Genomic DNA, 15,683 nt, shown 5'->3' on the forward strand with positions numbered 1-15,683 from the left:
AATGATATTCTGAAATTCATAAAGTTATACAAATAAATAAATCTAATTCTTAATACAATTAAAAAACAAAAAACAAAAAACAAAAAAACCTAAGCTATCCTAGACCAACTCCCAAGTGCGAGCAACATTCAAATTTCAACCTACATTATTATCTCTATATTAAGTTTTAATTTCAACCTATATTATTATCTCTATATTAAGTTTTAATTTAGTCGAGTTTATTTTTATTTAAGTTAGGTTTTGAATAAAGTTTATCCAAATATTATTATAATATTTTTTTTACAATTATAATTTTTTCATAAAATTATTTATAAAAGAAAGAGGACAAAAAAAATATTTTCCATCTTAAAATTTATTTTGTTTTAGTTTAAATATGCCAAAAATTCTTATACTTTTTCAAAATTTAAACTTTAATTTTGAGACATTGAGTTCCTATATGTTTTTATTTAAAATATTAGTCCCTTCATTTAATTTTTTGTCGTTAAAGTTAACAAAATCAATAGCAAAATAACTTTTTAACCCTCAACATTTATAGTTTTTTGTCAATTTAGTCCTTACTATTTAAAAGTACATAAAAATAATTTTTTTTCATATTTTAAATAAAAAATAAAAACTAAAAAATTATAAATTTTTCAAAAAATAAAAAAATTATGAAAAATAAAAACATTTTAAATTTCAAAAACTATAAAAAGATTTAAAAAATATAGCAAAATATTCCAAAATTTAATGTTATCTAACTCAGACTAAACCAGCTAATCGGAATGGAAAGTGATTGGGATATTGGTCCAATGAGAGATAAAAAAATTAGTTGACTCGAGAATCGATACGAAACCAAACTAAAAAATTAGTTGAACAAACATTTGAACTGATTTCGATCTGGTCTAACCAATTGGCTCCCAAAACGATCGGTCCAACTAGTTTAAAGCAAATAAATTATTAAAAATATAAAAATTATAAAAAATCAGTTTAATTTCCAATTCAACTAATTTTTTAGTCCGGATCAACCACTCCTTATTGGTTCGTGGGTAAATCGATTTTTAAAAAATTTTAAATTTTTTTAGCCTTCAACATTTACAGGTTTTTGTCAATTTGGTCCATATGCTTCAAAAATACGTATTCTTTTTAAATTAAAATTTATTTATTCTTATTTTAAACAAAAAACAAAAAAAAAGTTAAAATTTAAAAAAAAAAACTCTTTAAAATTCAAAATTCAAAAATATAATTATTTTAAAATATAATTTTTTTTTAAAATTCAATGTTATCTAAACCGGACCGGACCGATTAGATTAAGAACCAACTGGGGTATCGATCCAGTGAGAAGTAAAAAAATAGTTGACTAATGAATTAGTCTGAGCTGGTTGAACTGAGCTAAAAAACCAGTTGAATTGGCAATTGAAATGATTTTTATAATTTTTAATAATTTATTTACTTTTAATCGGTTGGACTAGTCGCTTTGGGACCAATTGGTCAAACTAGTTCGAAACCAATTCAACTACTAGTTCAATCGATTTTTTTAACTCGGTTCAACCAGTCTGTACCAATTTATGGGTCAACCTACTTTTTTATCTCTCATCGAACTGATACCCTAGTGGTTCCCAATTCAACTGGCTATTCCGGTCCGATTTAGATAACATTGAATTTTAGAATTTTTAAAAATTATTTTTATTTTTGACTTTTAAAGAATTTTTATTTTCTTCATATTTTTTTATTTTTTAATTTTATGATTTTTGTTTAAAATATGAAAAAAATATTGTAATGATTAAATTAACAAAATACTGTAAATGTGCTAAAAAGGTTTTAAACTTCGACACCATTAATTTTAATGGCAAAATTAGATGGAGAAACTAAAATTTTTAAATAAAAAATATAAGAACTTAATGCCTTTAATAAAGGGAAATTAAATTTTAAATTTAAAAAGAATACAGATACGTTTGGCATATTTAAATCTTTTGTTTCTTTTCCTTAGCTTTCCCGGAATTGAGAGTAAATCTCAAAAGTTGGAAAATAAAAAATTAAACTTTCAAGGGAAAACTAAACAGAAAAAGATGGAAGTCTAAAGACGAACACAGAAGAAAAAGAGAGCAAAAGCAACACACAACATAGAAGTACTATGAAGAGAACAAGGAAAACAGAGATGCTAATATCTTTTATATATATACATTATGTACGTGTGTATACACACTACTAATGATTTAGGTATCATTTTGATATGACCTAATCATTATCTTCCATTTCTTTTGGAGAAATTTATAAAGCAACTTGGTTTTCCTATTACCAGCATGAATGTGGGAAAGAACGTCTATTTACAACAAGTTCATCAACAAACACTAACACCATCACTGACCAGTGACCTGCATTGCCATCATTTCACATCCGCCACATCGCACCAATTACTAGTTCTCCAGACTATCAATTCAGTAAAGGAAACTTTTTTTTTTTAATATAACCTCATGACTATAGTTGGGTTTTACATCAGAAAATCAGCTGCCTGCATTGCGTCGAATCAATATCAGTTGGACAGTATGGGCACTTGAAAGTTTTCGAGCCATTCTTTGACATCTTGTTGATAGACTGTTTGCACAGCACATGACCACACGACATAAGCATTGGTGGGTTATCGTCAGTTGATTGCTCCTTGGTTACAGGGCAGACAAATACTGAATGAAATTGGAACTCCTTGTCTAACTCTACCGGCACGGGTAACTGATTCATAGATTGCCATTCGTGCTTCTTCCCTACCATAACAGTCATAAACTTGAGAAGAGGAGGCAAGCCTTGAATTCCTGCCGCTATTGTGGCACTCAATGGGCTCTCGTATGATTGCCCCAGAAGATTGCAGAACTGCCTGGTTAGTTCATTGGTTACTGTATCCCAATTGGTTGGCGATAATAAATGAGCATATGGGGACTCATGAAGTCTATCAGAATACAAGAGGCACCCCATGAGTTTCTGGATTTCAGCCATATGGTTTCCGGCAAAAGAAGCAAAGTTGGTTCTTGCGTACTTGAGTGCTTCATCTCTGCTTCCCTTTTGTAATATTTTCACAAACTGCAAATGATGGATTCTCAGCTGAAGGTCCGAACCATTTTCCTTCAGTTTATTAGAGTTCGCAGCTGCCCATTTCAGGGCTGGCTCCAGGTTCCGACTCTTCATGGCTTCGAGCATTTGATAAAGTTCCTGGAAAAGTGATCTCATAGCAACAGCAGCTTCTGCATCCTGAGCCTCAGTTATGAAACAATTACCAACCTCAAACAGCCCTTGCCTGTAGAAATGGCTGGCAATTATTTGGTTAACTATAGGGGAATCAAATTCAATATTTCGATAAGCCTTGGATATATCAGGATTAAAGACTTTCTCAAGAGCTTTCGGATACTTTATCAGTGCTATATTCAGTTCCTTTTGGGCACCTTCTAGCTGATTGAGTGGAGAAACTTCCTGTAACTTTTTCTTCAATTCAGCTAGTTCTGATTGATATTCAAGGGTGCTTGACTGCATCACCTTGATTACCTTACTGATTTCCTGAACAATCAGGTCTGTAACTTCATGTGTTTTAGAATAGGACACCTTTCGCTTCTTTGCAACACGATCAGATGAATCTTTCAGGCTATGCAATTCCATTTTTACTTCTATCCACTGTATAAATTGTTATATTAGAATCTTGCTACAAGAGTACCTGCAAAAAAGCAATTAAGAATTTGTATCAGTGAAAAATTCTAATTTCAAAGAACTTAATATATGTGGCAGCAAAAAAAGAATTATTAAGACCTAAAAAATGCAGCTAACATATTCACAAATGCAACTCATGCCGGCACAGCAAAGGCATGAACAGCATGAAAGGTAAAGTACATGTTCAAATAAACTAGGGAAGAGGAGGAAAGTGCAGAATATATGGGAGGAAAGATAACTCCACAGTTGCATGGTTTTTCATTTGGTACAATCTCAAATGCATTAGAAAAGATAGGTTTGCATAAAATGGTACTAATTCTAGAAAATGCATATCACAATGAATTGGCTTCAAGACCAACATAGAGCATATGCTCATTCACTATTATAGTTAAATAGGAGAGCAAAACTGAAAGCTTAATAAGAATAGGACTAGTCTAAATACATTTGGAAGAGTTTTTAGTCTATTAACTTAAAATCCATAAAACTAGACATATAGCTTTGGCACAAGGAAAGATCACATGCTAAAAAGTGTTTAAATCAATTCCGCAACTGCAGAAGCATTGAGTACAAATGAGGAAAAAACAGATTTAAGGTAGTTTAGATCTGTAAATACTTCAATATACCCAAATGGAAAGATATGATTTTAACAACAGAAACCAATTTCAAGACAGGGGAATGAGGCCAAGAAGGATGCAGTAGAAATCACAAAAGATAAACAAATGAATAAAAGGAAGAAGAAGAACTTCAATTTCAATAAGCTTACTGAGACCACAGTCTTGAATAAGTATAGCGGTGAAATATATATCGTATAGCCAACCCCACATACATGTTGGGAAAAAGCCTAGTTTGTTGATTTACATATTCCAGATTATTTTAGACTTTTATACTTCATTTGGTAGGAAGGGTGGACAAAGGAAGAAGTTCTAATCTCAGCCATTGGATTAAAATATTTTCCATCCTTCCCCATCTCCATCCGTCCTAGTCCTACCAAACATAAACAGAAACAAAGTCGAGAAGACAAATCTGAGTCTCAGCGCAAACAAATTAGTATCAACATTGAAGATGAGAATGGTCTACAGGTTTGCATGGTATATATCAAATAAGTTAATTTCCAACGAGGTTAAAGTACTTGTCCGTGTATTGAACTTCTTATGAACCAAAGCTTATGATAATCAAAATTACAACTTAATATCAACAATCTATTTCAAAGTGGCATTTCATATAATTCATGTGATAGAACGAAAAAACTCTTCTAAGAAGAAGCTAACCAAAAATAGCTACAAAACTGCGCAAAAAACCAAATCAGAATTAACAAATGTAAAAAGAAAGGCAATCGAAACAGAAACAGATAAATCTCAAATTACCGATATTAAACTTCGGCGAGAACGGTAAGACTGGAAATATGATTCCTGCAACAAAATTAATAATCAAAATTCAATGTTCAAATCAATCAGAAAATTACAAAACGAATTACATTCAATGCATGACTCAAAGCTATAAATTTAAGTTCAGAATGTAGGCCAAAACGGTTTCAATCATATTAATATCACCAATGTAACTAAAAAATTTCACCTGAGCCATATCAACAATTTAACCAGACGAAGAAACAATTAAAACAAAATTTAAATGAAATCGAGTGACAAATCAATCGGGAAAACTAAAGCGTCAAAGTTCAAAAAAAAAACACATCGATAAATTCATGATTATTTCATCTAGGCACACAAGAATGAAGAAAAAATTAAGGTAAATGAGAGGAAATTAAAAAGTAAATAAAAAAATTAATTTAAGAAAAAAATGAAATTAGAATGATAGTTTCTTTTTAAAAGAAAGAAATGGAAGACCGTACGAATTTGCGGAGGATCGAATCAGTGAAGGGAAAGCCTTGGTGGGGAAGTAGACGCCCTGTGAGGGAGGAGTAAAGGGGAGGAAATGGCTGAAAAGGGCTTAGCCGTTTTACGTTATTCTTTACTTGTTATCCCGTTAAAGAATTGAGGGTATTTATGGAATTTTGACATTTGTGGACTGGATCATGTATCCTGGCCCTTGGGCTATACATTGGGAGATTCAAGATTCTCTTTAGCAGCGAGTCGGTGCTAAACAGGGGAGATCAGGAAGTGGGTTAAATCAAATAACAAGCTTAAAAAGTAAACTTTCAAAAAGAGATTATAAAGATAATAAATATAAAATAATTCAAGTCAATTAAATTATCTAATTAATTACCGACGAGTGGTTGGATGTAATGATAAAATATATTAAACTCTAAAGGAAATGATCTAAGTTTAAATCTTAAACATAACATTATTAAGAGGAATAACCACTAACTCTAAATATAAAAAAAATATATATAAAATACATTTAAATATTAAATTAAATTACCCAATCAATTAATAAAATATAAAATAACTCAATCCAATTAATTAATTAAATCTAAATATAAAATAACAAACCTAACCTAATTAATTGGTTGTAAATGGGAGGGTTGGTAACACGCTTTTTTTTTATTCAAATTTTCTTTGACTTTCATAATTTAAAGCTCAATTTTTTTTACTGAAAATTATTTTTAGAAAATAATTTACTTTTTTTAAAAATTTAATATTTTCTAATGTTTAGAGGAATCTGTATAAAATATTTTCTGTTATTTGGTTAATTTCTTAAAATTATTTCATAAAAGTTGTTTTCAATTAAACAAACATACATTTGAGATTTTCTTATTTTTTTCATTGTTTAATTAAATTTATTTTTATCTATGATTTTATATTTTACATTGTTTTTGCATATATTAAAAATATTATGTTAAATTCAGATTCATTACAAGGTTATTTTTTAATTACATGACTACTAAGTGAGTATTTCTTATTTAAAAATGTGACATCAACAAAATTGACCAAAAAAATTAATGATGTCAACAATTAGACTTAATTTTTAAATTTGAAAAGTAAAGTGACTAAATTCTTGAAAATAAAAGTACAGAGACTAAATTACAAATCTGTGAAGTGTACATAGACTTATGATGTATTTTAACTTTTATACTACAAAACATTTATTATTAATATATTTATAATTGTAATAAATATTTATTATAAAATATTAATATTAATTATTTTTAATAATATGTGAATAATATTATTTAAAATTATTATTTTTAAAATTTATTATTAAAATAAAATTGAATATTAAATAATTTATTAAAATAATAAATTGTATTTTTTATATTAATAATTTATTATATGATTAAATATAAATAATTAAATATGTATGTTTAATAATATTGAAAAATATAATATTTTAAATATTTTTTTAAAAAATAAAATTTATTATCAATATAATAATATTAAGCTTAATTTAAGTTAATTTTTATAAAAAATAAAATTGTCTATAGATGAGCTCTTTTCGAAAAATGAATTACGCTTTTCAAAATGGTAAGTCATTTTACAGGAAAAAAGAGTTTATTTTACCTTGATTTGTAAGTCATTTTCCGTTGACCAAACTATTTTCTGTGAAACAAACACAGGAAAATACAGAAAATATTTTCCGTAAAACTTTTTACATGTAAACAAATGGACCCAAATTAGTTTGAATTTCGAATTTTGTCGGATTTTGATAATTTCAATTAGTCAATTATAACACAAAAGAAATTCATCTTTAGATGATTATTTATTTCAAAATCTAAATGTTTTTTTATGAAGCGTGCATTTTTATTTGAGTCACTAAGTCATTAATTACTATTAACGGTATAACGTTAAGCTGACGTGACATGTTAAATCATCATTTCAAACAAACATTTAGGTTAAATTTTACAATTAGTCCTTGTATTTTTTCATTTTGAGCAATTTAATTTTTTTCTTGTTTGTTCTTTTAAATTTATTTTTTCTTTATTTTCCATTCTCTTCTGCTTCTCCCCTATTTTCCTTTCTTCTACATTTCTTTTAACGTAATTTTTCTATATTTTTCACTTGTTAAAATTAGTTCACAAGCTTGCCTCACTTGAAAAGATTAAATTGTTCAAAAAAAAAAGAATAGGTACTAGTTTTAACAAATGAAAAACATAGAATAACTACGTTAAAAGAAATGGAGAAGGGAGGAAAACAAAGGGAGAAGCAGAAGAGAATGAAAAATAAAGAAAAAAATAAAGTTAAAAGAACATAAAAGAAAAAATTAAATTGCTCAAAAAAAAATACAGGGACTAGTTGTATAAATTAACCTAAAATTTTTGTTTGAAATGATTATCTAACGTGCTATGTCATCTTATCTTACACCGCTAATGTCAGTTAACGGCTCAATGACTAAAATATTACAACACGATAACATAAGTGACTAAAACGTAACATTTCAAACATAAGTGACCAAAATGTAACCTGAGGTAAACAAAAATGACTATTTTAGTAGTTTAGTCTTATTAATTTTAAGTGTTTGTCATTGCTATAAAAAATTGCTGCTAAAGGTTAAAATATCATTTTCAAACATAATAGTGAAAAGTTAATAAAAGAAAAAGAAAAAAAAGTTATATGATATTTAAATAATTTAACATAATCATACATGAATTATAAATTTTAAATACCTTTTAAATAATTAATATAAATTATCTGTAAAATTAATGACATATAAAATATTTTTAAAATTTAAATATAATAATTGATATTTAAATAATTTAATATAATGATACATAAACTATAATTTAATTTAATTTTTATTTACCTTTTAAATAGTTAATATAAATAATGGTATTTTGATATATAAATTAAGTTGTAGGCATAAGAAAGAAAATTAATATAAATAATGGTTTGATCCCAAGCAACCCCATTCTCCTTTTCCAATTATAAAAAAGAAAATTAATATAAATAAAGAGTATTTTAATAATTTCATTTTTAAACGTAAAAACTAAAAGCATCTACATTTCAATTTTTAACTATGCACTTTTAAGTCTAAAAGTCAAGTGTTATCCATTGCTTTTGCAGTGGAAAAGCATTTTTGGCTTTTCCACCACAAAGGAGAACGCTCCCTTGATATTATTAACTCAATTATGTGACTCCTGTGCTAAGAAATACGACTCTAAAGGAGGCTACTTGAACTATTAACCCAAAAAATATGAGCAAATTGTGATAATTTTTTATGTATTGACTTTTGATACTTAGAGCACGGTTTGGTTCGCTGTATTGGATTAGAGGTGTAATGGATTAGAGGTGTAATGGAATAGAGGTGTAATAGCAAATCAACTGTTTGGTTGAATGTAATGGAATAGAGGCGTAATAGTAATCTTGTGTTTGGTTGAATGGAATAGAGGTGTAATAGCATAATGAAAAAAACTAAAATGACTAGAATACCCTTAGCATAAATTTGTTTTGGTAAATGATTATTGTTATTGTTATTTAAATTTTAATAAGATTATTATTATCAATAATAAATAATTTAATCATATTTAAACATAATTATTATTAAATATATTTTAATTAAAATATATAATTTAATAAAATTCTTAATAATTAGCAGAAATTTGTTTTGGTAAATTATTATTGTTATTATTATTTAAATTTTAATAAGATTATTAATATCAATAATAAATAATTTAATCATATTTAAACATAATTATTATTAAATATATTTTAATTAAAATATATAATTTAATAAAATTCTTAATAATTAATATTCTTATATGAATTTACTCAAATCATAATATATGATACTGTAAAATATAAATTAACATAATAATTATTAAATATATTATAACTATATTTGCTGCAACATCATAGAAATTCAATACCGTAGCTCACTCCAATTTTCCTATTTAAACTCTATAACTATATTTGCTGCAACATCCAATGGAAGCAAACTAGACTAAAAGCAGATAATAGCCAAATGTTTCCATTTTTTCTTTTTCATGTTTTTAAGATACAGGCATAGCAAACTAGACTAAAAGCAGATAATAGCCAAATGTTTCCATTTTTTTCTTTTTCATGTTTTTAAGATACAGGCATACATTGAAAGCAGATATGCACACTTCAGGCACAGTATTCATCATACAATTTGAAGAAAAACACTGCTACAAACAACGACTTTTAGATAAACTTTACAAAGGTAAAAACATCATTAGCACAAATTCATAGCGGCCACCTGTTGGAGAGATCTTGGCTGATGATCAGATGACCCAGAACCAAGCTATGACTGATCCTGTTGCCAGACCAACTACTAGAAACAACACCATAACGATGCCAGAAGTCTCTGCGTGTTGTATCTGGACAGATTTGGGAGCCATGATCATTAACACACTTGTCAAGTAGCCATTAGTTAGACCTAGAAGGCAAGTCAGTAACGAGACTGGAAACTCTGTTCGGAAGAGCTGAGGGCCGTGGAAGCAACCTATGAAGAGAGGAAAGAACAGTAACCTCACAACACAAGCGGAAATAGCAACCTTTGCATTTTCAAGGAGATAGACTGCAGTCAATGATTTGCCAACCAGGTCAAACACATTGTAGCCTGTTATAAGGAGGACCAGATACCAGTCCTTGAGAACCAATGAGTGCACATCCTCTGTGATGTATCCTGGAAATATTGATAAAGTCACAACATATATGAGGACGATCCCAAATCCATACCACTTGACTGTTCCTACTATATTCTACAAGGTTGCTCTCCAAACAGGCCCGGTCATGGGACCTTTCTTTGCTTTTTCCTCCTTAACAGCCTCAGCCTTTAACTCCTCATAGTACTGCATAATCGGAAGTTTGTGTGCCACATTGTACAAGACTATGCATATGACCATAAACACAATGCTAGTAAAAAAGTAAAGGTAGGCACTCTTTCTCAGGCCATCAGCATCTTGTGGAAATACAGCTTTGGTTAGGATCCTTGGCATTGAAACAAGGACCCCTGCGCCCAACAATTTGACAAATTAAAATTTCATTAGACGAGGAAGCAGCACAGTTCTTCATATAATATGATTCAATACAAAAGATAAAAAATGAAAGAAATGAATTTTGTATCCAGGAATATTCAAGTGAAACTACTGACCACATGGGTACTAATAGTAACTATGGTTTAATTTCTATTACACCATATAAAAAGTATAGCCATAGACCATGTGTGGTAGAGGGAAAATGTTACAAGTGGTTCAAGATTCAGAGTTCATAGTGTCATCAAGAGCTTTATTACATACTTGGCGAATCAAGGCAACTTTCAAGTTGTTAAAGCAAAACATACCTTGAAAACAACTAACATATAATTAAGCTATCCTTGAGTCAAACCACTGGTTGGGCTACTTCAGCTATAATAATTAGTAATTACTGAACAGCTCGATGCCCTTAAGCAAAGTACTAATGACTCCTTTAAGTACCAATCTAATAAACTTCACCAACTTTCAAGAATTCATGGATCAACAAAATTAAATTAACATCCATATCTACAGTTAGTCAAAAAGTTGTTCGTTAAATTACCAGAACCGCCAGATCCCGCAACGATAGCTTGCATGTAGCGTTCAGGCAATTCCCCAGCCGCTCCAATGAGCCCACCTTGAACAAGCGCATCGCCTATACCCGCCAGAGCGAGAAGACCGACCGTGACGTAGAATCCGTCATACAATCTGACCCGACCCTTAATATAAACCGCATCCATAACAGGCACAACGAGCAGGGAAACCACGAAAATGCCCAAACCAACATTGATCCGCATGTAAGCTTCACTTTTGTGAGCATAAAATACAATGACCAAGAGGCAAGCGAGGCCGACGACCATGTAAACGACGGCGAAAACACGGTGGACGGAAGCTTCCGGGTAGAGGTAGGAAAAGTAATCGACGGCAGTGATGAAGCTATTCCATGGGAGGAGAAAGCCAACGCCCAAAGTGAAGTAGATGATGTAGCCCAAATTGAATTTGTCTTCTGGTTTTAGGAATGTGCGGAGGAGGAGGGTGGATTCAGAGTCGGGTTCCGGGCCTCCGCCGATTGCGGATGCATCGGGGAAACCCATTTCTGTTTTTGTTTGGTATTGTTTTGTTTTTTTCCACCAAAATGCAACTGGGAGGAGAAATTATGAGGACAGAAAAGGAGAGGGTCGGGTAGGGAGGAAGGGTAAAATAGAGAGTTGGGGAGGGAAGCCAGACGTAATACCTATTACTCGATTTGGGAAGGGATTAGAAAAGCAGGGAATTTGGGGATTAGGTCGGGATTGTATTATGCGCGTAATACCTATTACAGCGAACCAAACGCCGGATTAGGGGCGTAATGTAATAGGCGCGTAATCGGTCAGTAATGGATTACCTAATACATTGAACCAAATGCAGTTAGGTTTTTGGTCACCAATTTTGAAGATTTGAAAATTTTAAGTTTTAATATCACATTTAATCTTAAATTTATTTTTTTACATTTTCGAAATATCAAATAAATTGTAAGTCTAAACAACTTCAAATAAACCAAATAATGACGAAGTTTATAGTTTAGAATTTTAAAATTTAGATTTTAATTGTTTTAAAAATATTTTCGATCCAAATATATATTGTTTAGGTGAAAACCATATATTGTTTAGGTGAAAACCATACTAAGTTTAGTTTTATTAATTTATTAAATTTTATTATATATTATGTATATTATTAATTTTTTTACTTACTTTTAAGGTAAAAAAGAGTAAGAATTTTATTTAAAATTGTAATTTTGTTAATTAAGAATTATCCTTGATTCTAACTTTATATTTTCCGTATGTAATTTATTATTATATTGTATCTTAATGTGTTTGGAGAATCGTCAAAAACCAAAATGTATTAGGATTGCAACAAAAATTCCTAACTTTTAAACTTCTAATTTATTGATTCAATTCTTATTTTCAAGTTTCACTCTTAAATTTTATTGTAATATCCCCACTTAAAAAAAAGAATATTTATAGTAGAAGTCCTTGAATAAGTGATCTATAAATATATAGTAGTATAAGAAATTGTGATCGTTTTTAAAGAAAATCGTTAGACATGAAAACATAAAAGATTATTAGTAGGATTATAAGGTTAAGTTAAAAATTCAGTATCGAGTTTAGAGATTAAATTGAATAAGTTAGAAAAGTATAAAGACTAAAGTGCAATTATCCTATTTTTATTTTGATGGAAAGGACTTAATGACAATTTTTTCATTACTTAAAAAAAATCAATAATTTACTGATGACTTTTAATAAAAAGTAAAAGAGAGAAAGGTGTTTTCTCATATTTCTTTCTTTTTCACGTCAAATAAGGGGGAAAGAAAGAAAGAAAATTTCTTGCAATCATTTTCTTTCAAATTCAAGTGTAAGATATGATTTTTCTTCAATTTTTTTTAAAGATTTTAAATCTTTGAAGCTTGCTTTATATATATACCAATAGTTTTTAGTTTTATCAAGTACTTTGGAAGTTGCCATTAAAAGACATTGATGGAAGCTTAGAAAACTTAAGTGAAATAGATATATTTTTAGGTAGAAAATTATTAGAAGATGAGTTCTAGCTTGTTAGAAGTGTGAAAAAGAAACAAAAATGGATGAAAAGTTTATTTAATATATTTGGCCATGTTAAAGGGGAAATAGAGAACATTGGCCACCTTGTGTAATATTGGTGCTAAATGATAGCTTGTGAAGCAGTGAGTACTCTGGTGAAGACGGAATTGAAAACGGATAATCGAGTCGAAAGATATGCGAATTTCGGACTAGAAAACTTAAGTTGTCAATATGAATAATCATGCATATTTAAGTTTATTTTTATTAGTTTTAATTTTAGAATGGATAAATGATATTGTTTTGTATTGAATTGCTCGTATTGTAGCTAATAACAAAGCAAACATCTTGAAGGAGAAAGGCGAAGAAAATGAGTAAAGCGATTAAAACTTCGGTTTGTGCTAATATCTTATTTTCATTACATAAAGCTTTAGAATATCTAACTAAATATGACTAGTTATATTTATTTTATTTTATTTTTATGAGTTTTGGATAAGCTTGAATAATTTAGTTAATATTTATAAAATTATGTTTCGAGATGATTACTATATTTTTCATAAGACTAAATTAGCGAATTCATGGTTATGATTTGGATTTGAGTATTATGATTTTAGATGATTGAGAAAGAAAATATTTAATATGTTTCAAATTGGAAGCCTATTTTATAATTAGGCGATATGTGATTTGAATATGAAACAGAATTGAAATGAGAATTATATGAAAATAGAATTGAAATGAATTATGAAATTTGGTTTTTACCCCGTTTCACTAAGTTAGACTAAATCTGATATAGTTGGCATGCCATAGAGTCTTTATGCCAAAAAATTTAGATCTCCCCAATTCCCAAAGGGTCGAGGGAGAAAATGCCAAGTCAGTCAGTTGTTATTATTGTTAGCCTCAATTCCCAGAGGGTCATGGGCAGTCCTAATTCTCAAAGGGTCGTGGACTACTTTGATAGCCATCGTTCCAGAACAACTCGGGGTGGCAGATTCGTATATCTAGTTATGAGTCTAAACTTTAGTACGTGGTCTAAGTTGAAAAAAAAGCAAAAACAAAACTTGAATTTATTTGAATTTCCATATTGTGCAAATTAAATTAATAACGCGATTTTGACTTTAATTAAAAAACTTATTTTCTTTATTCAATTTGTCAATATCAAAATATTAAAATTTATTAATATTAAAATTTTCTTTTATTGTGATGTTATTAATGATATTTATAATCATGTTTTAGTTTATTTCTATCAATTAATTTGTGTCCAAAACTTATGTAATGATTTATATGATATTAGCACCACTGAGCAAAAAAATTGCTCAGAGTACGTTTTGTTTATGTTTCCGTGCTTAGGTAGTTAGATTCGTTAGATTGTTCCAGCAGCATCCGAAGAACCGAAGTTTAGCTCAAACAATGTTGGTGAAGAGTACTTTATAGTTGATGTAAATGGCATGTACCTAGGCTTATAAATATATAATATTATATCATAAATTGAATTTAAATATTTTCATTATGTTTTCTTAGCTAGTATTTTATAACTAATGTTTTGATAAAATAGTAAAGCATAGAAATCTAGTTTATTGGTATATTTTGAGAAATTGTAGTGCTGGGAATTGATTTGGGAGATAATTTGAATGTGAATATTTTGTGAAAATCTAAATTTTGAAAGGGGTTTTATGTAAAATAGGCAGAAATGCTGCCGAAATTTTTATAAAATAATTTTACGATTATGTTTCCTTTTCAAAAAAAATGGAAAAGTAAGTTGCTTCGGAAATGAAATGTGACATTTTATATTCGGATCCAACAACTAAGTCGGGTATAAGCTGTCACATTTATATCACAAGGTGATTTGTGAAAGTCGTTACTCAAGTATCGATTCAATAGACTAAGTAAAGGACTCAACGTTCCTTTAGTGCTTAATTTTCAAAGAAAAAAAATCTTAAATGTTCTTTTTTATTTATTGGATAGAAGATATTTTTCATCATATTTTATCAAAAATGGGTTAAGCATGGTAGTATTATTTTAAATTTATAATGCATAATTTTGAATTATCCAAGTGCCATATTTTTCTATACTTAAATAAAATTATGTGATTACTTTGAGAAATATATTATTAAATTTTGCTTTTGGTATATAGAATATGTTTTGAAAAATTATGTCATCAATTTAATTTTTTAAAAGGAATAAATTTGTACAGAGTTACGATGTAAGACCCTTTATCCGTGCTCGTATCTAGATTCAAGCAAGGAATGCTACATTTTAGGTCAAGCACTCTACTTTGAATCCAAATTCTTAGTTCAAGTTCTTTTAATCTTTTTAGCCCTTTTAAGATCATTTAAGGCATTTTAAATATTTTAGGGCCTCCTCTAAAGTTTAGTTGCTATAGGGGCTCGTTCGGGACCTTTTCGGAGCAAAATTGCCCAAACAGGGCATTTGGGATAGAGGGGTGTGGTACCTAGACCTTAGGTATCAGGACCTCTGGGTTTTACTGTACATTCTTTACTATTGACTTCTAGGTACCGATACCTATAGACTAGGGTGCGATACTTAGATGCATGGGAGCCTAAAACAAGCATAAAACACTTCTA

At 29.2% G+C, this 15,683-nt stretch overlaps 1 protein-coding gene and 1 pseudogene across 2 annotated transcripts; both read right to left on the reverse strand.

Moving 5' to 3' along the window:
• Positions 1-2,133: 2,133 nt before the first annotated feature.
• On the reverse strand, positions 2,134-5,637 carry LOC121208262 (protein RMD5 homolog). Of its 2 annotated transcripts, XM_041078805.1 has the most exons (3): positions 5,513-5,637; positions 5,031-5,075; positions 2,134-3,673 (listed from the first exon to the last, which is right to left on the reverse strand). In XM_041078805.1, exon 3 carries the CDS (start codon positions 3,616-3,618, stop codon positions 2,473-2,475), a length of 1,146 nt encoding a protein of 381 aa, XP_040934739.1. In that variant the 5' UTR covers positions 3,619-3,673; positions 5,031-5,075; positions 5,513-5,637; the 3' UTR covers positions 2,134-2,472. The 2 variants fall into 2 exon arrangements, with proteins under 2 accessions (XP_040934739.1, XP_040934740.1); XM_041078806.1 differs by lacking the exon at positions 5,513-5,637 and having other exon boundaries at positions 5,031-5,478.
• Positions 5,638-9,632: 3,995 nt separating this feature from the next.
• Positions 9,633-11,658, reverse strand: LOC121208263 (equilibrative nucleotide transporter 1-like; annotated as a pseudogene).
• Positions 11,659-15,683: the final 4,025 nt, after the last annotated feature.

This window comes from Gossypium hirsutum, chromosome A10 (assembly GCF_007990345.1).
Source record: "Gossypium hirsutum isolate 1008001.06 chromosome A10, Gossypium_hirsutum_v2.1, whole genome shotgun sequence".
In the NCBI taxonomy this organism is placed as follows: domain Eukaryota; kingdom Viridiplantae; phylum Streptophyta; class Magnoliopsida; order Malvales; family Malvaceae; genus Gossypium; species Gossypium hirsutum.